We start from the raw sequence: 25,324 nt of genomic DNA, 5'->3' as shown, positions 1-25,324 counted from the left end.
AAAAGTGCCATAATTGTCACCACATGAATAAGGTGAAGCGCTTCACATGTCGTGGGAACTGCACAAAGGCTAGTAGTACAAAGGCATGTGCCGCCAGTGGTCCGCAAACTAACAGGCAGATGGAGGCCACACTGCTTGCGAAGGCTGTCACATATGGTAGCAAGTCACCCACATGCAATCACTTACATGGCACGTTTTCGAATGTGCCATTTGCTTAGGACTGCACGAGCCTGGGTAACATGCTGATTCTAGAAATGCAAAGAAAACGCTACTTTAACTTGTTTGTACTTGTGTATCTTTTTGCATTTTTTTTTTGTCTTGTTTTCATTGAAGTGAAGCTACAATGTAAGGAGTGGCCAAAGGAAAGGAAAACCGAATGGGAGGGACCAATAAGGATAACATAAAGAAAACTGGTTCGCTTTTTTTAACCGATGGTTCACGTTGGCGCAGCACGCTTGTAACACCCCTTGTGACTGGTAGAGTCCCTCGGCCCTACGAACTATGGTGCTGAGAGGCAGCAAAGTGTAATTCTTTGCAAATTGAACAAAGCATCATCCTCAATTACCCATGTCTTGCGTGTATGGTGTCTACGATGGCGACAGGCAACACTCAGGTCTTGAAAGCCGGACTGCAAGAGGGTCATTAAGTACTGCTGCGAAAATCTGATGCCAAAAGTGTCGTATGGGACAAGTTTGATCTGTGGTGGACAGCACAACAGAGACACTTGTCAGATATCTGCAATACATACCTTGCAAATCCTACCTTGCTTAGCCTTCATTAAGAAGTGGCATTTCACACATGCAGAGGCACCCATATAAACCAGTCGAATGTCCAGAAAAGGTAAGTGCAGTTAAACATCGGTATAACAAACTCCAATACCATAACTGATTTCTGGATATATCAACCTATTTAACCTTTCATAACTTCTTTGTTCATAGAACACCATGTATTTTGAACCTTAATATTATAACGAAGTGTGCTTATACATGATTTCAATATAAAAAAATTTCACTACAACCATGAAGGAATACTGAGACAACAAATGGAACATTTCCTGGACACAGATGGCCAAATGGTTTAACTACGAGCTTGCGAATGCACCTCTGAAATCACACACCGTGACCAAGAGTGACCAAGCGACCACCGCAGCCGACCAGCATCATGTTTCCAAGTCCAAGTGCGATAAGATCCTATCGTGCCTCATGCGCTGTAACCTTTGGGTACGAGTGAAAGCATGGGAGAGAGAGCCAAAAAGGGGAGGGGAGCAAGCTTATGGTAACACGATCAAGAGCAAGCAAGGGGGAGGGGGGGGGGGGGGCTAGAGGAAGTGGGGGCAGGTTGGCGGGCGTCTTCTTTTCTAGCACGGCCGTGGCTGCACATCGCACACCCTGCTTTAAGAGGTAAACTGCTGCATGTGCAAAGAGCGGGCATGATATCACCTGGCCAAGGTGATATTTGTCACTTTGGCCAGGGTGCGAAAATTACTTGCGCTTTACAGCTCTAATGACTGACTGAACTGTTTCACCCATTTGCTGAACACAGTCCTCCGCAACACTTTTACCAAGGAATTCATTACAGAAGAGGCGGCTTCAATCCACGAGACCTTGTAGAATGTGAAATGTCTCATCGAATTCCTCAAAACAAAGTGGATTAGCCATACAGCTCAGCAGCAGAGTATTACAGGAGGTTCCAACAAGATAGCACATGAAATTTACGATGCTCAGGTCTGTGCTCCACCAATTATAAGATATAGAAACACTGCTTGATACAATGAATACTGCCAATACAGAAGCCATTAACAAGAATATGCTAAGGGATCTGAACACTTTTCTGGAGCCATTTGAAGAAACTACACATGCACTTGAGGTCAACAGGTGTCCAACATTGCAGCTTGCAATATCGCACGTGGCAAAAATTGCAAGAACGCTTGAGTTGCCATACAGTTCTTTGGCAAAAACAATGGAAATATCAAAGATTTAATTAGGCGCATGGAATTTTTTGACCCCCAATGTAAACTTGGCCATGCAGCATAAACTTGCAACGTTTCTGTGAGCTCAATTCAGGCACTTGTGAATGCTTTTGCCAGTAGAGCATAAGGAAGTGCATGCACATGCAAGGCAGCTGATAGAATCATTTGAATTTCCAGCACCAATGCTTCCAGACATGCAGCATGTCGGAAGAGCACCCCACACAAATGCAGTGCAGAACCATTCTGCAAGTGGTGTGACAGGGATGACAACACAGTGTATGACCAGGATGTAATTAGTAAGTAAAGTACCTGCAGGCTGAATCGTTTGGCTAATGATAAGGTGCTAAGTTGCACCTTGCATACACCGAAGATTTCTTTGTTCTTTTATTCAAATTTCATCACATGCATGCCTGTGTAGCGGTTGCGTGGGCTGCAAAGCTGTCTTTTTTATTTCCATGTTTACAATTGTGCATTCCACTGTGCATATGTTGCAATAAACGGTAATAATGGATACAACTAAGCAACGGATATAATGAAGTAATTTCAGCTGCCCCTTCAACTTCATTATAACAAGGTTCGAGTGTATTTAGAACTATAGAACTTACATAAGTAAAAAAGAAAACTTACCCAATCCAAACAAAAACTCGCCCTTCCAATGTTAACTACAAAATACGGATGAAAATCCTATTTCTATCAGAAATAATTCCTTGCATCAAACTTTTAAATGCCTCTTTATAAGAAACGCAAGGAACTCTGCACAAAGGAAATGGAAGAAACAACACCCACTTGCTTGATTTCCAAGAAAAAAGATTTTCATGCTGCTTTATGTTTCAAAAAATCACTATCTTTACTGTATGCACGGAAGTATAGAGAAGTATCTGCTAGGAGAAAAGGAGAGACAGACACCAAAGGAAAGGGTGTTAGGAAATTTCCCTATTGCCAGTAACCTTCGTTATAACAGCCTCCTGGGTACCTCCTGAAGTAAAACTAGTTGTCGTCAATTAAAACTATTTCACTTGGACCTTTACATCAGCATGCATATCAACGTTCCTTTCAACACAACTACCTAAAGACATTGAGGAAATCAACATACAACGCTGAAGTTTGCATGACAAGACATGCACGGCACAGCCTAGTAGCATCAACCAGAACTACTTGCAGCCAAAGGCTATTTTTTCTGAAATACCAAAAGTTCTAGTGAACATAAATAGTGATTAAAAGAACATGATAGGCAAAACCATTAACTGCATTTGCATTTGGTGTAATATGACCTGCATGCATTAATGGGGTGGAAACAGTAGTGGTAAAACAGTAATGGTATGCTGAAACCAAGTCTACATAAATACATACTAAGCACAGTCGGCAATGAATGAAGCATGATAATTTGAGAGAGCTGTATTCAGTGCGTCCTGCGACATGGCTTATGTGCTGCAAACATCATGAGAAAAACATGCAAGAAGTACATGCACACTAAGGCATGCTTAATTAATTAGTGGTTTCTCAGTGACACAGGCTGTGTTGTCAGTTGAAGGCTTCAGAGGAAAGCGTTTAAAGTTTTTGACACACTTTATTGTCATTGCCTACTCTTAACTGCGCAAAAGACCTTCATTACACTTGCAATTGAGCACCTCTCTCAAATGACTCTTCCACTTGTGTCCTTCTGTGTCGATGCAGCCAGTGGCGTAGACAAAAATATATTTTGGAGGGGGAGGGGGGGTCTCAGAAGACAACTCGCATATATATATATATAATGCAGTAGTTGTACGCCATGCGAAGACGAACTACTAGCACTCCATGGACAAGAACACTTTAATGAGGACCTACGTTTTTGCACTGCCGAAACAACACTTTGCTTTACTTCTGACAAAAGTTTTTCAATGCTAAGGCATGCAGCCACTTCGCATCAAGTTATGCTATCGTCCTTATGCTATTATTAAAGATGATGATATTAAAAAAAACTTAAATTTCGGTTATGAATTGAAGCAATTATATAATGTATGTCGATGACCTAGCTGGTACATGACTTGGAAGAACAAACCACTAAAAATGGGGCCAAACAAAAGCAAGAAAGCACACTATCGTGCATCTTCTTGTTTGCAGGCCAGACTTGTTGCAGCCCAGGTAACAGTGGAGACAACCATTGTTTTCCAGCTAGACCTTCTAGTGAGTGGTACGGCGACGGCTACGTATGGAAGAAGGCGGGCACTATTTTGAGTGTCGCCCAACACTCCATCGTGCTTTCGGCATTGTGGGCATGCTATATTATTCTAGATTTAAAAATACAGGAATGAACCTTTGCACAAGAACTTCGATAGTATCATAAGATGCAAGTTTCACTCACTTTCGGTGACCTTCTGTCAGACTTTTTTGAAGAGATGTTTGGAAATAATTTGTGATCATGGTATTGTAGTCATCACGCAATGCACATGGTTATTTGATAACACTCGGGAATTGAGGCAGACAGTCTCAAGCAGGGCTGATTCTTTTTTAGAAGCCTTTGTGAAAATTAAGGCGTCTGTAGTTCACAGTAAAGTAAGGGCCAGTCGCTGCAAGAGATTTCAAAGTGTTGTGTCTCCCGACACCTGTTTATTCTGAAAAGTGCCGAAACTTTTAGTTACAATGGGCTCTCCACAGTAAGCAGCACATGTTACAACAGGGTAGGTGAGAGTCCGGGAGGCGATTGGTCATGGCAATTTGCTGTTGAGCAATCAGGCAATGATGAGACAGCCTCCCTATGTCCATAATTATCCGCTAACTTCATTCTTGACGCCTTTTATGCGCGTTCCCCCTGTATTCATCACCCCACTCCCCTTCTTAAAATTCTTTTCCATTAGTCACTGTCGCACTCTTCAACATTCACTCGGCTGTTGAATGGTGCAGCGGGCCCTATTTCTGGTTCTGCATGGACTTCGAGGCCATTCGCCTACCTGCTCTACCACCTGTTGTGGCGGTTTTTTAGCTTCCCTGGCCCAGCACCCCTAACCTTGATATATTTTGCCACATGCAAATAAGGGTTCTGTAGGTCTTTCTTTCTTGTCCCGTGTTAAAGCAAACCTTTTCTTGCCCCTTTCTTCGACTTTCTCACTGCTGCTGCTGTCTGGCACACAGCATCAGGGGGTGGTTCAGAGAGTGTGTATACATGACAGGAGCACGGCAGAGATGAAATGCAATACGAGAAACTCATCTGGACCTCTGTGCCATGTCGAGTGTGCATAATGCCCTCCAGAGCTCCTTGGGCATCGCTGCATTAGCCTCTTGACAACCATAATTATCTGTGACACCCCGCAAAAGCATTGCAGAAATTTCAGTGCTTACCTTTCTACTAACATAGAATGGTTGAGAGGAGGGGGAAGAGGAGGTAGAAAATGGGTAGAACTGACGCAGTCGCAAAGCAAGTGAATAACAGCCTTGCCATTCTTCGCTCGCAGTTCCCATACAAAGAGGGGGAGGGATGACGTATAGGGAAAACGTGATATGAGAAGGCAAGGAAACGCTACTTCTATACACCATTTTTTCATGGGTGCCACCATGGATGGATGGATGGATGGATGTTATGAGCGTCCCCTTTGGAACGGGGCGGTGGCTTGCGCCACCAAGCTCTTGCTACTATGCTGCCTAATATCCTACCTAAGTTAACCAATGAGAAACAAAAAAAAGACACTATGAACTACCACGTCCAAATTTTCTGATACCCTATTGCGAACTGTGCTTTTGTACGTCTCCGTCTTTTGTCGTTTCCCTACTTTTCTTCCACCAATCCTCCAATCGCCTCTTACTTACAATCGCCTCTTACAATCGCCTCTTACATATTGCTACGCAGTGGCGCCATCTATGGGCAGTCGGCATGCTGGCTTGGGTGGCCGTTCAGTCTTGCATGGCAGGTATACGCTCGGCGGTAGTTTCTGGTGCTTGTTTTCGCACTCGCGTGGACTATTTAGTGCGACGTGGCATATTCTACGTGGAAGACGGTACTGTGAGACGTGCTGAAGTGGTTTAAGTCGGTATAGCCGGACTTTCTTCTGGTGTTGAGGCAGACAGAGCACGCACCGCGATATGTGCGCGGTGCGTGCTCCGCGCACATATCGTGTTTGAACCTACAATCAGTCTCGGAGATAAACTGTGTATTTCTGAATGTTACATTCACAAATGTGACCTTATTGCAGTATTATCCTCTAGTTATAAGCTGCGGTTTAGGAGCAATGAAACATATGCGACGATCGTAACAACATGGGTACCGTTCTTCTACAATAGGAACTGTGCTGTTATACTTTGACAAACGTTCAAACAGTTAGCTGCAGATTACATTGCGTGACTACTTGGTTTGGTGGATGCGGTTTTCACCCATGAATAAGATAGTTTTAGTTAGTAATAACAGTATACCTTACAGTCTGAATTAAGCTTGTCCAGCAAAGCGACCATCGACGAACTGCGTGAGCGTCCTGAACAGTGGTTGGAGCTGTATTACAGATATCTTTGTTCTTTATGGCACATGGTCCAAGCATACGGCATCAACATTTATAAATCTATAAACCTTGTGCGGTGTGCCTATGCTGGGCCGTATTGCGGTGTTAGCCCGTTTTTTTTTTTTTTCTTTCTTTTTCGAGAAAGAGGATGATACCCGATCTTTTTTTCTCGGTTGTGTTCATTCCGTTCTCTATGACGCGCTCACACATGTTACGGAAATTTTTTCCTCAAAAATAGCCATCGCATTCTCATTATGCGATCCCTCTCATATATTATGACTTTACAGGGCAAAAAGGCAATGCCGAAGCACATAGTATATATGTATCATGCTTGTTCACCAACCACAGTGATCGCTATGTTGAGCAGCGCCATCGACCTCATGCAGGAAGGCTAGCGTAGACATATAGTGGTTTCAAGCCTACTAGACTTGAAATGCGGGAGAACAATGCCGATGTATCACAATTATTTGATAGCACTTGCCGCTTAGATGTTTCGTGGCTGCCTTAGGTTGGCTGTACACAAGTATGCGCTCTTATGTTTTAAGTTTTAGTCCCTATATCAAGTGATCAGATGGTGAGCAGATTTACCAGACCCACCGGTTCTCCTCGTTGAATTAAAACCAATATACGTAAAATAGTTCACACCACATACACACACCGCAGCTGATAATGTGAGTCACATGTTTGCGCCCCCAAGGGATATTTCCACGTGCTGTAGTTACCGATGCACCGAAAAGCTACACATTGGTTCCCTGACAACCTTATATGAACGGACACTGCGTAAATTTTACAAAGTACAATCTAAAGCATTTCAAAATCATTCCGCAGCACGCGACAGCAATAGCTTCAAGCAGCACCGTGCCAGATCGCACAAGCCAGGCAGGAGCAAAAGCGTGCTGCGCGCCCTTTCCTCCTCGCCTGATGAAAAGGTCTATAGACATAACAGTGGTTGCGGTAATTGGGATAAATTTAAGTTCAAGGTATGGCATGTTATGTTTCTGATATTTCTGAAAAACAAACACCGTGCAAATTTGTCAAGCAGACACTTAAGCAGGGTGTGCAGAAGCAGAGCTGCATTTAAAGCACACCGTAGGGTCTAGGCGGCACTGCGGAAGCGGTCACATGTCAAACCAACACTTCTGTGCCTGCCATGGTAGCTCTGCGGCTATGGCATTGCTCAAGGTCGTCGGTTTGATCCTGACCATGGCAGCCACATTTCGACTGGAGCGAAATGAAAAAGGCTTGTGCACTCAGATTTAGGGACACATTAAAGGACACCATGTTGTCACAGTGTCAAAATTAATCTGATTGTAGTGTTGGCACGTACAGCCTCATAATTCAATTAAAGTTAAATATTTCTACCACGATGCGATGTGCCATGTGATGCAATAAATATGCTCAACCCTCTCAGAGGTTATGAAGTATGGTGCATAACAGCGCCTCATGTAAACACCTCCTCCTGTGTGTTCTGCGCATTACGCAGACAAACAACAGTGGTGCACGCAAGGTAACGTTTAACATCAACTCACCACTCTCGTGTTAGACTAAATGTTGAAGAAATTAAACGTTTGTCATCAAAATCACCGTTAATTATGGTCAACCAAAACAGCACAGAAAGCTTCACTTACATCGATTCAGAAAGCGCATGGGATCCGCATAATATTTTGTCCTGTTTTCATTCTTCACAGTCTGTACAAACTAGCCTAACAGCAAGTTCGTCTCAAGTTTATTAACATACTGAAAGCCTGAGACAAGAGAAAGAAGCAGAAGAAAAAAAAGCGGGCGGGGGGAGGGGATGCGCTTATTATGCGTTTGCTAGACAAGCAAGTTGCAATATTTTAGAAATGCTTTTCTTCTGCACAGCATGAGAAGCTTTTTGACGACACAAAGGCCTGATGGGGAGCAACAATGCCCCCAAGGATGAGCATGCGCTCATCCAATTTTTATCTGTGTGTGAAATTTGTAGTGCTGATCCCCCCTCAGCAGTTATGGTTAACACAATCTGGAATGAGATGGAGGTGCCCCATGAGTGGGGCTGCAATGTTCTGCCCAGGAACCACTAGCCCTCGCCTTGCTTTCACATTTAAGCTTTCCCTTTCATTCATGCCGCTCTTTCGGAGCCTACCTCCAGAAACTTTGTTCTGTGGGAAAGCTGGAAAGGGGGGTTCGTCAGATAATTTTGGCTAGGGGGGGTGTTTGAACCCTCCCTGGCTACACCAATGGATGCAGCAACCTTCTGTGTCAGAGCAATCAATGAACACCCCAGCCAATATGTCAAGTGCATACAGCACCAGGCTGAGTGCAGACATGAAGTGAACATCCAACCAAGTGTGATCATTTCTGAAGCTGCAGCTCTTAATACACTTACACACAGCACAACTAAGAGTCAAATGCATCCACATGCAAATACTTCTTGCAGTGCAGACAATTCTAATCCCAGTTAAACTACTGGTATAGCACGGCGTTTTGACCCACGAAGTAATGCTGGTGAGTGCATTTCTGGTCTTTGTAATCCCAACAATAAATCTTGACATTAAACCGGCATATATATATATATATATATATATATATATATATATATATATATATATATATATATATATATATATATATATATGTAGTAGTAGTTGGCTCTTGGATATCCCTAAAGCACACAGACCTGTTAACATAAATATGCATAATATACAACAGTTTCATTATATGGAGGGGTAACACCTAAATTATTGCAACACCTTAGGTGTTACATACGAACTCAGCAAATTGTGCGGGGGATGGTCAAATAAGCACTCACATGCTTAGAAAAGTGCACAATGTGCAGTAAAAAGTGCAGGTCTGTGAGTCAGTAAGAGCACAACAAAACAAAAAGGAGCAACAGCAGAAATCGGTCCAAATGTGCAGTCCCATTATAGTGGTAAGCACACAAAGCAGCATCTACGCAAAAGCAGCCACCCTGTATTGTGATCTGTATTGCTCTGTATTGTGATCCTGTAAGAATGTTTAGCAGCGCCAAGTGGGTATAACCATAGTACACGCTCCTGCATACAGTGGCAGCAGTATTGATGCCAGAATTGATGCCCCTGATATTATAAGATAGTTCATGACCACAATGAAGCCGTTGCCACGTGAATGCAGCACTGTGGCCCCTCTCCCCTCAAAAATAAGTTGGTAAGCATATTCTGATTTTCATAAGTAAATCTTATCAACTTTTTTTAATCAGTTTTATTACAATGAGGTTTTACTACAACAAATTTTTGTGGGCCCTGACAATTTTGCTGCGGCAAGATTTGTCCGCACCTTCAAGCAATAATAGAGGTGGCGACTTGCTTGGAAGTTTACAGCAGTCCCCTTGATCCCTGGGAGGATTATTTGCCCACAATGCACACAGAACGAATGAACAAGAATAAAGTAGTCACAGTAGTTTCATTACTTCAAGGTAATCAAACTGGTTGTCAGTAACAGCAAGGCAACAGTCACTTCCTGGATGCACTGGAAATAACTTTTATCTATTATGTGGACTGTATCGGCATGGCAAATTGAATGGCAAGCCCCAATCTGTGAAGTACACTTCAATCCTGGTAACCATGATCATTTGTTACAATGCACCATGTGTGGCTTTCAAGAAACATATAAAGCCACTGTAGCTGTGTGAACACCAGAGGCTGTTCTACTTCTTCTTTCTGCTTATATATATGCAGCAGCCACTTTTGAGAACTTGTGAGACATGGCTTTCTGCTTTAAAGCACTCTTTGGCCTTGATTCCTTCCTTACCGTAGGAGAAGATGCCAATCCATGGTAATTTTGGAACCTCTTTTTATCAAAACACACTGGTTGCTGCACATATTGAGATTTATCAGACCATACTGAATATTTATTTGTAAAATTTGGGACAAATACTCAGTAAAGCATGAACATGAGGATTTGAATTATACATCGTTTTACTTGGATAATTAAGAAATGTTTGCTGGTCCCATTAAATTGAAACAAGGAAGCCTTTACTGTGTGTGTGTTGTGTGTGTACGTGCATATGTAAAAATCTCTGAAACTAATACATTAATATAAGAGAAAAGATGTATGGAAATATTGTATTAAAGCAGCAGAAAACCGTCTCCACAGCTTTGCAGCACTGCAATCAGAACCTACTTCGATGATTCAAGATGCCAAAAAGATGGCTATGGTCAAAGCATGATCAGCATGTAGGTTAGTACTTATCATGCTCAAAGAAAGAACAGTGCAACAATTTCAAGATGCGCTTACCTTGGAAGAGTGAGGTTGTTTTCCCAGTAGTAACGCATCTCTGCAATCACTTTGACCCAAAGTTGTGCAAGTGCTTCGATGCCACCACAGGCGTGGTATACATGTGCTGCCGCAAGGGCCAGGCGCCAAAGGAGACTGTTTGGATGTGTCGTCTTCAATGAATTCAGGCTTTCCTAAAGTGAAAGGCACTTTTTTAAAATGAATTTTACTCATAGGTAAAAGAAGACCATTACACACTATCGACACGCTCGTTTCAACAACCCAATAGGTCTTGAACCTTTAAAGCCTTTCCTTTTGGCCAATTATATATAATTTGTAAGCAAATTTTCATTAGTGTTGCCCACCAAAAGCAACTATACCACATGTAGGCATTCTGTCAAACATTGTCTAATGTTTGGTAAGACCATGGTGCTGTTGGCTCACTCATTATCAAACACTGGTTGTTAATTTACTGCCTATATTTGTCTTGCGATACAGACAATCAAAATAAAGAATATCACAAGAATTCACAATGTAAAGTACCAGCAAATATTCATACTTTTATTTTGCCTGCACTGAACAGATTACAAAAAAAATACAAGATTTGACGGCATACTTTGATACATTAAAAAAGAGTCTTTCTTCCTATTGCAACTAATACAGCATATTCAAGCCAGGATTACCTTCAGAAAACTGTTCACATACAACTTGAGATGCAGGAGCCACAGCAATCACTGTGTTGGTTATTGTGACTAGTCAGCAGGGAGAAACTATCCAATACAACATATGTGAGAAACACTGTGATGCTCGCCCTAATTTTTTTCCTCAGCTTGTGCCTTTGCATGAAACTAGTGATGGTGTATCGTCATGCCTACACACCCTGGCTTGCTCAGGCAACAAATGCGCTAGTCTGCTTTCAACCCCCAACCACCTCTGGACCGAAAGCATATTTTTCAAGTTGGTGCACTTCTAGTGCAGAGAGTACACGCATGCATCCAGTGACACCCATCAAATCCTCATATGTTTATTCATCTCTATAAGTAATTGCTCAAAGAGGTTAATCAAAAGGACTACTGACAAGACATTTGTGGCTTGTCATTTTTCTTCTTTCGGTAAATGAATGTCTAAGCCTTCCAAACCTTAGAAGAAGTATTTATTTATGTATTTACTTATTTATTGAAGACACCACTAAAGGGCCTTAGAGTGGGCATAACAATGGTGGAGGGGGAGGAGTACAATAACATGTGAACCAGAATAGTTGCACAATCAATCAAAATCAATCAATCAAAGGTGTTTATTATAGTGCCCAAGAACAACCTCGAAGAAATGCACAGGAAAGACAGTGCATGCCCACACACACACATACACTCGTGTGCACACATAAAAAAAAAAATAATTTCTCAATAAAGGTTTTAAGACCACAAGATGTGCACACAAAGAGAACACAAAGTAAAAGTGTAGAAATAGAAAAGGATCACAGAATGGTGGAACCCACAACAGATGACCGTGTTTGTTCAGTTATTGAAATTTCCCTACAACACCTTTCAGGAAAATATTAAGATTAGACATGAAGATATCCAGGCACTCTGAATGGGTGCTATATGTCACCGGCACTCTTGATAGAGGGTCCCAAAAAGCAGAGATGATGATGATGATGATGGTGGTGGTGGTGACGCCGACGATTATTATTATTATTATTATTATTATTATTATTATTATTATTATTATTATTATTATTATTATTAACTGACTGAAACACAAACCTAAACGTATGCTACAAAGCATACTTTTCTTTAAAAGAAGCAGCCTAAAATAATTTACTATAACACTTGTTTTTGTGAACCAAATTTGCTTGGAATACCCAGGAGGTGGGTACGTTGTGACGTCAAGATACACTGGCTCACTTTGCTCCTGCAACTGCTGCAGCTGCAACACGCGAGCATGGGCAGAAAAACCACCTGTGCCACTATTGTTTACCTTCTTACTAGCAACATTGTCATACCTACCCTTATTGTTACATACATTATCAAATTTTGGTGTGTCTCCTGATATAAAGATAATGTTGATGACATCAGGTCTGGCACTTGGAGACAAACTTAATTTAGTATCGAAATAAATTGTACCAGATGTGTTCCCCAACCTCTGTACTTCCTAAGTGCCATCCTTTTACATGTAAGACACACAGTAGTTCTGGTAACTTAAAAAATGTTTGTCAGCACTTCTTTTAAAGGAAGAAGTGAAGCTGGCAAAGATCACATGATGGATAGAACATACAACCAATGTTTACAACAACAGAAGAATGGGTGCAAAGGGAAGGATGAAGCAGTTCAGCACAGAAGACAATTAGACAGAGTGATTGGATTAGGAAATATGCAGGTGTAGTGCCAGTTTAGCAGAAAAAGAACAGGGGTACAACTGCAAACATGTAGGAGAAGCCTTTGTCCTGCAACAGATTGAATTATGCTGATGATGATTATTCCAATGACTGCAAATGTGAATGCCTAAATGCAGAATATCAATTACCAATTAAAACTGATAGCCTGAAGAAAGAAACTTGCATCAAAGTCATTAAGCAAGGCATAACAACATGCGTGTGTCTTCACTGTTCCGCAAAAAAAAAGGATGAAGATTCAAGTTCAATCCAATACGTCCACATAACCAGTGCTGTATTTCCTTATCATCATTAGGAACTAATCAAGCCCACATTTAGGGAATTTTGTTGGTCACTTAAGGTAAGCCCAGACCAAATGCCTGGTTAACCCTTTGAGGGTTGTGCATGCATGTACGATGGCAATTGAACATTAAAAAAAAAAAGTGTTTTCGGAACAAAGCGTCACTTAATGTTCCTCTGGAGGTGCTGCAACTATCCATGATTTCTAGAAAAATATTCTTATTGCGCCACCACCCCTTGGCTTCTATCAAAACAAAAATTTTTGCTTCGCTCTGTGATGTCTGCCACTACAGTAGTTAGGCAGCATTTTCACTTCACCTAGCTTATTGCCGCATGCCCACACCCGCACTTGCGCATTTTATAATAAGCATTTTCGTGCATGTCGTTTCCAGTTAAGGATGTCAGGAAGACTGATTTCTGTTTATCACTCAATGTGCCACTGTGAGATGCTCACCTGCATGGCTCTCCTGCAGGCATATGATTACTTTGCTTACAGACAGGCGCTCGCAAACCGGCGGTACTGCCGCTCGTGGATATCATTTTGCATGGTGCGTAAGGGCTGATAGAACTTAATGTAGCGATCTCACATTTCATTATTGCAAGTTTCTCACTCATTTTGCTTTTGTCATGAGCACACACTACTGAGCTTGCTTGTGGGCTCTCACATGGCATGCTTTGCTTTTGCTATGGCTGTACGTCCCTGGGGCCGTATTCTCTAATGATCCACATCATTTTCCATTATTCTGGCACTACGTCATTGGTTTTGGCCTGGATCAGAGGCCGCTGCACTTCTGGCTTTGCTAGGATGGAACCCCCGGCGCAAGGCATAATACATATGAAAAATGAAGTTAAAGTTTTAAATCAGGAGACCCAGTTGAGTTGAACCTATTTAAAACTTAAAAACAGGTTATTTGATAATATTGCATTTGTAAAAAACTAACTATGGTAGTTCATTCATGCATTCAACAATAAACCATACAAAAATATGCTCACATTAAAAAAGAATCGTCACTTTATTGCTGCCTAAAAAAATTATTTCCTTAGTTTTTTTTCTAAGTAAGCCACTTTGAAGAACATAAACCTGCACTAAATAAATGTGAGCCCGAGGGGACACATTTTCCGAAAAAAATGTGGCCCTCAATATGTTAAGGGTTGATGAAAAAACACCCATCTGGATCTCAAATCTTCACGAGATCACAGTTTCCTACCTTGAGTTCCAAGAGCTTAGTATTTGTGTCTGCCTCAGGAGGTGACTCTATCTCAGGAGATTCAGCTAGCACATTCTGCAAAAAAGAATTACATGAGACACTCACATATTTGAAAACAACATGTGTACTAGTTGTGCACAGCACAAAATTTATTTAACAGCCACTTGGGCCGGTAAGTATATCGAAGTGCAGGAAACTAATACAGTACCAATTGGGACCAAAAACCTGCACTAAATGCAGTGAATCTAAAGCCTTTAAAATCACTATTCAAGTCAGATAGACAAGCTTTCAGACAAACTTTCAAATCCATTAAGTACAACACTCTAATCACTCTGATCCCCCCACCTGCCGCGAAAGTCCCAGTGGCTATCGAGTTGCACTGCTGAGCTTGAGGTCGCAAGGTTCGATCCCAGCCACGGTAGCAGCATTTCGATGGAGGCAAAATGAAATAACGCTTGCCTATTTAGATTTTGGTGAGTACAAATTAAAGACAAGTATTGATGCCATGTTGAAATTCCTGCACCCGCTACCAACGACGCACTAAATTTCACCTAATTATTGAAGAAGCTAATTAACTGCTTATTGTTACGAAAAGGACTGTATTGCATTTGAAAATAAACCTGAATTCAACCTGGCAATTTCAACAGGCTTTTCCTGCATAAAGTAAAGGATTAAAGTGCATATTATCAAACACACTTCATGGTCGATCATCCCCATGATCCAGTGGGCATTACAGCAAGAACGTAAACTTAGAGAGAAGTTTGGCCATCATTTTTCTTTTCTGTAAGCATCCCTTCTTACCAGAGAAACATTGATAAATATGTAAAAAAGGAATCTTCTAACCTGCAATCCAGTGGCATAGCCAGAAATTAATTTTGGGGGAGGGGGGGGGTGTTTCTCTGCCAACTACCAATCCTCCCCCTCCTTTACTCTTTCTCTCTCTACATATTATATATAGAATTTGGAGGCTGTGCACCATGCAAAGACAAACTTCTAGGCTCTCCAGACAAGAATGCTTTAACCACAAGGACGCACGTCTTTGTGTTGCCGGAACAACACATTGCTTAACTTCTGACAAAAGTTTTTTTCATTGCTAAGGCGTGTAGCCACTTCGCATCAAATTATGCTATTATCCGTATGCTATTTTTAAAGATGATGATATTAAAAAAGACAAAAATGTTGTTCATGAATTGATGCACTTGTATAATCATTAATGTATGTTGATGACCTAGCTGGTACATGACTCGGAAAAATGAACAGCGCTAAAAATGGGGCCGAACAAAAACAAGACAACACACTATTGTGTGTATTCTTGTTTGCAGGCCAGACTATTTCTAGCCCAGATCTTCTAGTAAGTGGTATGGCCACGGCTACATACGGAAGAGGGTGGGCACTATTTTGCGAGCCGCCTATCACTCAATCGCGCTTTCAGCCTCATGAGCATGCTATATTATTCTAGATTTAAAAATACAGCAACGAAGCTTTGCCCTAGAACTCTACTACGCTAGTTTCATCTACTTTTGGAGGCCTCCTGTCGGACTTGTTTGAAGAGATGTTTGGCAGTAACTTGCGATCATAGTATTGTAGCCATCACGCGACGCATATTGTTATTTGGTTACACTCGGCAATTGATGGGGAAGACAGTCTGAAGCAGGGCTGCTTCCTGTTCAGAAGCCTTTGTAAAAATTACGGCATCCCCACCTCGCTGTAAAATAAGGGCCAGTAGATCTGAGAAATTTGACAGTGTCGTGCCTCCTGACACCAGTCTATTCTGAAAATTGCCAAGATGTTCAGTTAGGATGGGCTCTCTGCAGCAAGCAGCACGTGTTACCCCTTGGCAGGTGAGCCTCAGTTAGGCGACTGACCCCGGCTGTCTGGTGCTGAGCGATCGGGCAGTGACGAGGTGCTTTCCCTACGTGTTCTTGTTTATGCGCGTCTCCTACCTCTCCTCGTATCCATCAGCCCACTTCGCTTCTTACAATTCTTTTCCGTTAGTTACTGTCACACTTTTCAACATTCACCAGGTTGTCGAATGGCACGGTGGCCGCTAACATTCCTATATTTTTGTTTCTGTGTCGACTTCGAGGCCATTCACCTACCTGCGCTCCCACTTGGGGGGGGGGGCATTCTGTAAGAGTCCACCTAGCGGACTGTCCATTTCGGCCGATGCTGATTGGATGTAGCTGTACGAGCGAGGAGGAGACAAGTGGCCCAAGCCAATCAGCAGCGGCCGAAATGGACAGTCCACTAGGTGGACTCTTACAGAAAACCCCATCCCCTGTTGTGACAGTTTATCAGTTCCCCTGGCCCAGCACTGCTGTCCTTGATATATTTTGGTGTGCGCAATTAAATCAGCATTCTGTAGGTCTTTTTTTCTTGTCCTGTTTTTTGCCCTGCTTTCATTGTTGGCAGCGTGTACAAGCTAGCCTAACAGCAAGCTTTTCTCAAGTTTATTAATATAATGAAAGTCAGAGACAAGGGAAAGAAAACTAAAGAGGGGGTCTTTATTATGCATATCATAGACAAGCAAGTCGCATCATTTTGGGAATGAGTTTATTCCGCACATTGTGGTCGACAATTCGGTCAAGTACCAGAAATGAGAAGCTCTTTGACGACACAAAGGCCTGGTTGGGAGCAACAAAGCGCTGAAATTTTATGCACGCATTTGTCCCATCTTTCTCTATGTGTGGAATTTTTAGCGCTGATCCCCCCTCAGCAGTTATGGTTAACACGATTCTGAATGAGGTAGAAGTGCATCATGAGTGGGGCCACAATGTTCTGTGCATGAGAGGGAGAGGGGATCACCCCCATTACATCACCCCTCTCCCTATTCGGACCGCCACTAGCCCTTGCCTTGCTTTTACATTTAAGCTCTCCTTTTCATCCATGTTGCCCTTTCGAAGCCCACCTCCTGAAACTTTCTGTTCCATAGGAAAGGGGGAAAGGAGGGAGGTTCGGCAGAAAATTTTGAGGGCCAATTCCGCAATCATTTAATGCTCCTGTTTAGTGTCTCTGCAAACAAGAAATTGCAAAAGAGTGTGGTAAACACGAGAGGCCAGTTTGACCATGACTATATATTAAACGGTACCTTTTCCTGAGGAGTGGCATCTGAAGACAGGAAGATGTAGCCTAGAATTTCAATGAGCAGCTCCTGATTTCGTAGTAGCATGTTGTGCGAGCTCTCTGGAGAGACCTCTGGCTGAGGCAGCTGAGGCAATCGAAAAGGCAGAGAACTGGGCTGGGCCAGTCGATCCAATGCATCAAGGATTTCCGCCTTGGCTGAAAAAATATGCAACTCATGTAAATCTCAATCTGGACAAACAAAACACACTGCAACATCATGTGTTCCTCCTTAGAGCAAGCCAGCTGACTGCATTAAATAATCAAGGTATGCCAGGATAATCTGCCTTACACGTGAATTCAAAAACAGCAGGTGGCACCTGCTGATGCAAATGAGTGAAACACAGCACATGCTGCCATGAACTGCTAGCTATTACAACACCATATTTAGTGGAAACCAAACTTTCAAGATTGATGCTGCACATGGCATCCCATATGCTATTCAAAAAATGGTCATTCAGCGTTTTTGCATGCATCTACTGTTTCACCTTCATGTGCTAGTCAAACCAATGCAAGGATTCAAGAAAATTCTATCAAATTCCCCTGCAAACTCCGAATATATTTGGAAATGCCACTGTGGTATAACTCAGGGTCTGCAACCTACCACACTGACTTCAACAAGAATGAGGCAGCACATCCATAGCACATTTGCAAATGAATGGAACAGCAAACGACCATTGCCCTTGAGCATACAGCAGCTCATAAGCAGATGAAACAATGAATTGTCATCTGGTAGGCAGATGAAAGAAGTTCCAACGTTGTTTTGTGCCCAGCAGATAGTGTTAGTAAATTTCCAACAGGTAGAGCAGCTGAATAGGATGACTGACTTCGGTTCAACATGGCAACCATAGAGAACAGTAGCAAACTTTTCCGTGAAGTCTGTAATGTATTTCTTCTATTCTTGCTACGGTCCAAACTTGCCGTGGATGGTGTTTTTCACCAATGAGAAACAAATTGCCTTCCTTCAGCAAGTTGGTGCACTTCACTTTGTTCACGGCAAAGTTTCTCAGTTCACTGAGATACTCTTTCAACCAGTGATCCCAAGACGCTTTCAGGTCCTCCTCTCGTTCTTGCCACAACTATTTCAGCTGCACATCACTAGTAGCAGCAACTGCTGCTTTGTAACGTGGCAGAGCTGTTACTCTTCTATGTACTAGAAAACTTGCTGGGGAAAGTAGGTAGAGTTCATAGATGACTGTCATCATAGATCAAAAGGTAGATCAATCTATGTGAATTTAGCATGCCTGCGACTCCTTTTAAAAGCATGGTAAGCTAAGTATGGCCAACCAGGCCTGTGCCAGGCATCTGCCTCAAGCATTTCTTGATGGAGTGTACAGTAAAACCTCGTTAAACCATACCCACTTAAACAGTAGTTTTGTTTAAAAAGTAGTAAAGTCAAATCCCCGGCTCAGCGGCCATTTAACGTAATGTGTTTTGTATTCGCATAAACCATACCAGCTTATTGCATACGTATCGGTTAAAACGTAGTGTTTCCACTTTTCGTCATGCAAACATGGCTGTGCGTCGTCTCCATCGGGTGACCCGGCAGAACAACAAGCCTCAGAGATCGGAACAACGGCCTCCAAGAGCCCTGCGCGTTTGCGCGTGAAGCCACATCAACATCGTTTCGGTGCTGTGCCAGAGAGCGTTGTGGCTTCGTGCAACCAAGGACTCACGTCATGCCGAAGCTCGAATAAAAAAGACGCCGGGTGCTCAGCATAGAAGGAAAATTAGACATCGTTCGTGCTATTGAACGTGACACGAAGTCAGTGCTGGCATGCGACAGGGATCTGCTGTCGACTACGGTGTGTGGCATTTGGAATGTGAAGAAGTTGCTCGGCGGCGCTGTTGCGACCGCGAAAAGATGTCGGCTACGAGGTTCGACTTGCCACCGTTGCCTCTGTTGTTGCCAAAGTTTCGACTAGCGACAGTGGTGAGGATGACACGGAAAGGAACAGCACGGGCAATTCTGGCCCGACAAGGGTAGAAGTTACACGTTACGTCAATGCAATCCTGAACGCAATCATCGTGATGAGAACAGCACCCCTCAATGAAAAAGGCGCCTTGCAACTTCTGCAGCGCTACCGCGCGCGTGCACGGAGAACGCAAACGAGGAATCTGCCATACGAGTGTTTGCCGAGAAGAGGGGGCTGGCTGAAAAGCTGGCTCACAGCTTCAGTAAGTTTGAGGCTGCTGTCGTCGCTGCTAGGCCGCCGTGGCATCAAATTAACACTTTTGTCGCACGAAGTGAATAAACACTGCATGGTTTTTACACTTTCATCGCACTCTCTCTGAGTTCCATTTTTGACAGGTAAGTGGGGGGGATCTCGTGCTATTTCGGTTAAGCAGTACTACCGTTTAGTACGTACTTTTTCTGAGCTCCGGCCAACTATGGTTTAATGAGGTATCACTGTACAAGTCTCTCGTAATACTAGCCCCATTAAGGAGCACTTGGGCACAGGAACTTGCACTGTATTTCTGACGCTGTGAAAAAAGCAATCATGCCGTGATTCCGAACTGCTTTCCACAGTTTACAAAGTACATTTCAGAAACTGTGGAAGTGATGCCTTCACAAAGGTGCACATACTGTCGCTGTACATGGTCTTGCATAATCCTTGTCGTGAAATGACCTTTTTAAAAGCGCAGATGAAGCTTTGAGTGGTCAAAGCTTCATACAACTCAAAATGAACAGCCATAGTGACAGTGCAAGTAAAGAGTGTAATATAGGCCCGTTCTTGACAGTTCCCTTTGAAATACAGTAGACCTTCAGAATCAACTCATGTCAATACAAATGGCACATAACTTCTGAAATGGTTCTCAAGCGCCAGATGTGTTTCCTGTTGTACTGGTTTTGCTTGCATTCAGCAAAAGACCACTCTGACATATTGTTTTCTTGACTAGCTGTCTGGCATTTTGAGATCTAAAATTCTTTATGAACTTGTGTTATGTGTCTCTGAAACTTTCCTGAATAATATTCAATGCGAGCCTGCTAGATAGTCAATGTTGCAACGTGAAAGTCCTTTGGCAGAATTAAATTTTGAATTTCATATTCATCTTTCTTGCTGTGAGTGTGGCCATCAACTCAAATCAACCTGGTGTTATTGAAGTCGCAGGTGTTTAATCAGACTCCACAAGGGAACAGGTTTCTCCTCTGAGTGATAGATATCACCTTGTTGCTAAAGTGAATTTTTTGTTTGACACATATCAGGCAATGCTCACGCTATTGAACTTATGTCAGAAGTTCTCCAAAAGATTCAGACTCCTATTTCAAACTTTTCTGCATATCGTCAAGCACACACTGTCACTCATAGAAGCCTGATCTGAGAACAAACCGTCCCATGTCAATTATTCTTTCCATGGAAGGCTTTGTGCTGAAAGTGTGTGTATAGGTTGTTGTTAACTGTACAGGTATTTCAAGATTTTCATCTTGACTACAAGCATGCGGCCAAATTATAGGATCAGTTATTCATTCTAGTCCATGCCATCACAGGTGTGCCTTTTGCAAGCCACCTGCAGAGACCTCTCATGAACAAGTCCGCCAGATTTTCTTTGCTGGGAAAAAAGCACCAAGAGGAAGGATCAGTAAGATTGCAGATTTTTTGTGCCCCATTTCCGATGAATGTTTCCGTGTCACCGATTCTTTCCGGATGCAGTATAGAGTAACCAGTGAGTAAATCAGAATTTCACTTTACTGGCGTCAAGGCCAAAGTTGCTTGAGAGGCACCATATGAACTGGAATATAGGTTGAGCCCTTGCCAAAAAAAAAAGAAAAAAAAAAGAAATAGCCGAAATGTATTTATTTTCACAAAAGCACTGCAGCTTTGCAGTGAATTGACTGCACTATCACTGTTTGCGAGTATGCTGTTAGATACGGGACCTTTTCTTGAGCCTCCGAGTTCACCAGACCACATCAAATCGCGACACAGCTAATTAAGGAGCGCAGAAGCACATATACCACGTTCCTGAGGCGCGGCACATCCAAACAAGTTGGCGTCCCCCACCTCGTGCGCCGCATCTGGAGCTATTCACTGCTTGACTCTTCCCGAAAGTGTAGCGAGAGCCTGGCACTGTTCCAGGTAACGTGGGTCCCGAGGCAAGACGGCTGTAATGCACCGTGAAGCCCTGGCAGCAATCCCTCCATCCGCCTTTGTGAAGGCAGTTGCAGACCGGGGAGGCAATACCGCAGACAAATAATCCCTCGGACAATTGGAGCCTAAGGAGTGACCCTCTGAGCCGAATGTGACGTACACTCGCACGAGCGCCGAAAATGACGACACCTGAGTGGGCTCGCTGATTGGCCAAAAATGACGTGACTTCGAGACACCGAAGGGCTTAAAAGCCAGAGACCGGGAGCAGCAAGGGGGCATTCCTTCATTCATCTCTTTTGAGCTTCTTGCCACGGGCTGCAGCGTCCGAGTTGCTGCTGGCCAGTAATGACTTTATGACTGTTAAGTTCTTTGTACTCTCGCTGTAAATAATGTAAATAAACCTCCAGTTTTCATCCCGACGTCCTCCTCAACCTCAGCCAACTCCCGCACCCAACGGCAAGGTTCAAAATCTGGGGGACAGCAATTGGGATTGTCCTCCAGATCCAACAGTGCACAAAGCTCCTGCACAAAGCCTGCAAGTGCGTCCTCAAGTTGCGGATACACTGCACGATGCCTACAAAATGACATTTTACGTGGTTTGAACACCAGCAAGTTCTCCTTTTTGTGGCCACCAATATCACAAGCTTTTTTTCAGAAACACCAAACTGGCGCTGAGTAACCATGTTGCCATGTGCTTAGGCAACAAATACATCCTTATCCTGAACGCCGCTGAATACTCATTGCGGACCAGACAAAAATAAGGTCAATTGGAAGAGCACACACAAGAAGACACAGCGACAAGAAAATAAAAAAATGCCAGCAACCACATTTGGATATGGATACTGTTTTGGCTATCTGTTCGCCAACATACATGCTATAAGTTGCCAGACGATAACTCACATTCTGCTAAAGACCACTACATAAGACGAGTGGTGACTTTGGCTGAACCCTTAGCTATATGGGGAGCGGTCAACACCATTCCCATTGACATGGGAGACATTGTAGAGCAGAGTGTGCGAAATAATTATCGGGGCCTTACTCACTCGTACGAAGCGGTGACCGAATTAACGGTGCCTACGACAGATTATGCTGTGGCCAACGACACCAGAAAAAAGCTAAAGAGGATACAGGACAACAGGACAAATGCTGTTAATTTTATGGACACCGGGGCACACCGGCACAGATGGGAGAAACACAGCTGCTCATGCAGTTGCCGCGTAAGCGGGTGGGCTTGAGTACATGTACAGCTCCCCACACTCCATTTCCTCGCCAAACCCCGCGGACGAAAATCCATACCTAAAGATATTGGTCGAAGGCTCTCCTAGCAGAGCACTGATGCATTACATTCGCACTAAAATAAAAGCAGACAGTAAACGGAGACTATCAGAAGCTACACCAGACATGTGTTTGACGGCAAGGGCGGGCTTACTCACACGGAAGAGGTTTTTTTTAATAAGGTTATGGCCAATACTGCATACACACCACACATACTTGAGAAATGGCACCGACCCAGATAAGCTACGATTGCGAACACTTATACCCGATACACACATTGCCAGGAATCATGCAGAGCAGACTTGAACACCTCATTTGGAGCTGTGCAGCTTTTTCACAAGGGAGATCTAACATTCAACATTTACTACACGGAGACATTAGAACACTAGGAATTGGAATACAAACAAACCCTGAAACACAGAAAGCCATTGCGACATATGGCAGACAAAGTGGCTTGTTTTGAGTAGTGTAGAAGTGGTCGACTAGCCTATACGAGAGCAGCGGAACTGAACATGCACCTGAGTCTGTATAAAGCGGAAGATCAAAGACTGAGATGAAGATGTGCTTCAGCCAACAATCCAGGAACCCACATTCCTTTCCCTCCTAATTCCCAACAGTGGCCTAGAGCCGTCACCTTCCTTAAAATAAAGGCTTTATTCATGCATATTTATTTCCGTGGCCCTGCCCCTCAAAAGGAAGAAAAAAATACATTGCTGCGGTGCAGCGAATCGTTGCATGAAAGTTTGATTTTTTTTACTTCTTTTGCAGAAAGTAATGGGCCACGGGACGCTTCAGTTGCCGGATACTCTTATTATATTACTGCGATAGCAATTATATGGACACTCCAGGTGCATTCCTGCCATCGCAGTCGCCCTCGTGTTTCGTATAAAGTCCAAGGGTGATAACATCGTGACCGCGCGCCGCATGGTGCATGTGCGAGGGAAAGCGTGGGGGGGGGAGGGCATGGAATGGGTGAGCCAACGATGGTGGCTCAGTCTTGTGTGCGCAAGGGAGAAAAGCGGGGAGGAAGCACCGCCTTCCGTCGCGCGCAACACATCGGGGGAAGTGGAAGGAGGGTGGGCGGGCCTTAGGATTCTGTGATCTGTGAATCTGTGATTGCGCAACATGTTTATTTGCCTTGTTTCACACATTATAACAGTGGCTTTTTCTTAGATACGTAGATTTATGGTGACTTACACATACATTTAAATATCTCGTAGCGAGGTTTTGTGTATACGTGCAGTGAGCTTTGTTTCCAGTGACACTTTTATGCCCTTTATCAAGCTGTATCTTCGCATTTGTATATACCATCGTATCTTCGCATTTCCAATGTACGAGGGCGAGTCAAATGAAAATGAGCCAACCTACCCCGCACAATAATAGTTCGGTTCATTATCTGTGAGGCATGCATGTAGCACACAAGCATCTCCCATCTACAAAACGAGAAGAATGGGCGTTAACCGAGGGGCCCGATTTTTTTATTAGTCATATCATAAGAAACCAACAAACATTGACACCAAGGACAACATAGGGGAAATTATTTGTGCTTAATAAATGACATAAAGAAACGATAAATTAATGGAAATTAAAGTGAATGAAAAAAGAACTTGCCGCAGGTGGGAACCGAACCCACAACCTTTGCATTTCGGATGCGATGCTCTACCAATTGAGCAACCGTGGCGCCGTTTCCCCATCCACTTTCTTGGGTATTTATGTGTCCTAGTAGAACCCTGGGAGTGCTAGCCAGCGCCACCACTCACAGACCTCGGCGGCGAACGTGGGTCATCCTTTTTGCCGCAGGCGTCACAAGAACGTGATCTTTTTGGGTGAAGGCAACTGGTCAATAAACCCACACATGCTACCTGAAGGCATCAATGTTGCCGGATTCAAGACCCTCGTTATGTAATAAACGAGAAGAAAGGGGGTTAATCGAGGGGCCCTATTTTTATAGTGATATCAAAAGAAGCCATTTATGGCAGAGCATGCGAACATCCGCCGCGCTTCTGTTCACACCATAATTCATGAACATCTCAGTTATCGGCTCTTGTGTGCGCAATGGATGCCCAAAATTTTGAACCACCGCCAGAGGACGGAGAATTTTGGCACTGCCTTGACTCAGCTGATCCGGTATCACAACGAGGGTGACGACTTCTTGGCTGCAATTTTGATCGGGGACGAACCATGGTGCCACTACTACGAGCCTGAAACACGACAGCAAATCTCATAGTGGAAACATTCAAATTCACAACCCCCAAAGAAAGCAAAGGCCGTCATTTCCGCCGAAAAGGAGTTGACTT

General features: G+C 43.3%; 1 protein-coding gene across 2 annotated transcripts in view; it reads right to left on the bottom strand.

The window, feature by feature from the left end:
• Positions 1-25,324, bottom strand: part of Rab3GAP1 (RAB3 GTPase activating protein subunit 1) — a 302,634-nt gene that overhangs the window by 223,510 nt on the left and 53,800 nt on the right. For both annotated transcript variants that reach the window (XM_075677210.1, XM_075677219.1), the window contains exons 13-15: positions 17,633-17,823; positions 14,545-14,619; positions 10,687-10,859 (exon numbers count right to left, since the gene is read on the bottom strand). In XM_075677210.1, the coding sequence (XP_075533325.1) occupies positions 10,687-10,859; positions 14,545-14,619; positions 17,633-17,823 (439 nt within the window). The remainder of the gene's footprint in view (positions 1-10,686; positions 10,860-14,544; positions 14,620-17,632; positions 17,824-25,324) is intronic.

This window comes from Dermacentor variabilis, chromosome 1, assembly GCF_050947875.1.
Source record: "Dermacentor variabilis isolate Ectoservices chromosome 1, ASM5094787v1, whole genome shotgun sequence".
Taxonomy (NCBI): domain Eukaryota; kingdom Metazoa; phylum Arthropoda; class Arachnida; order Ixodida; family Ixodidae; genus Dermacentor; species Dermacentor variabilis.
This window is presented reverse-complemented; position numbering and strand designations above follow the sequence as displayed.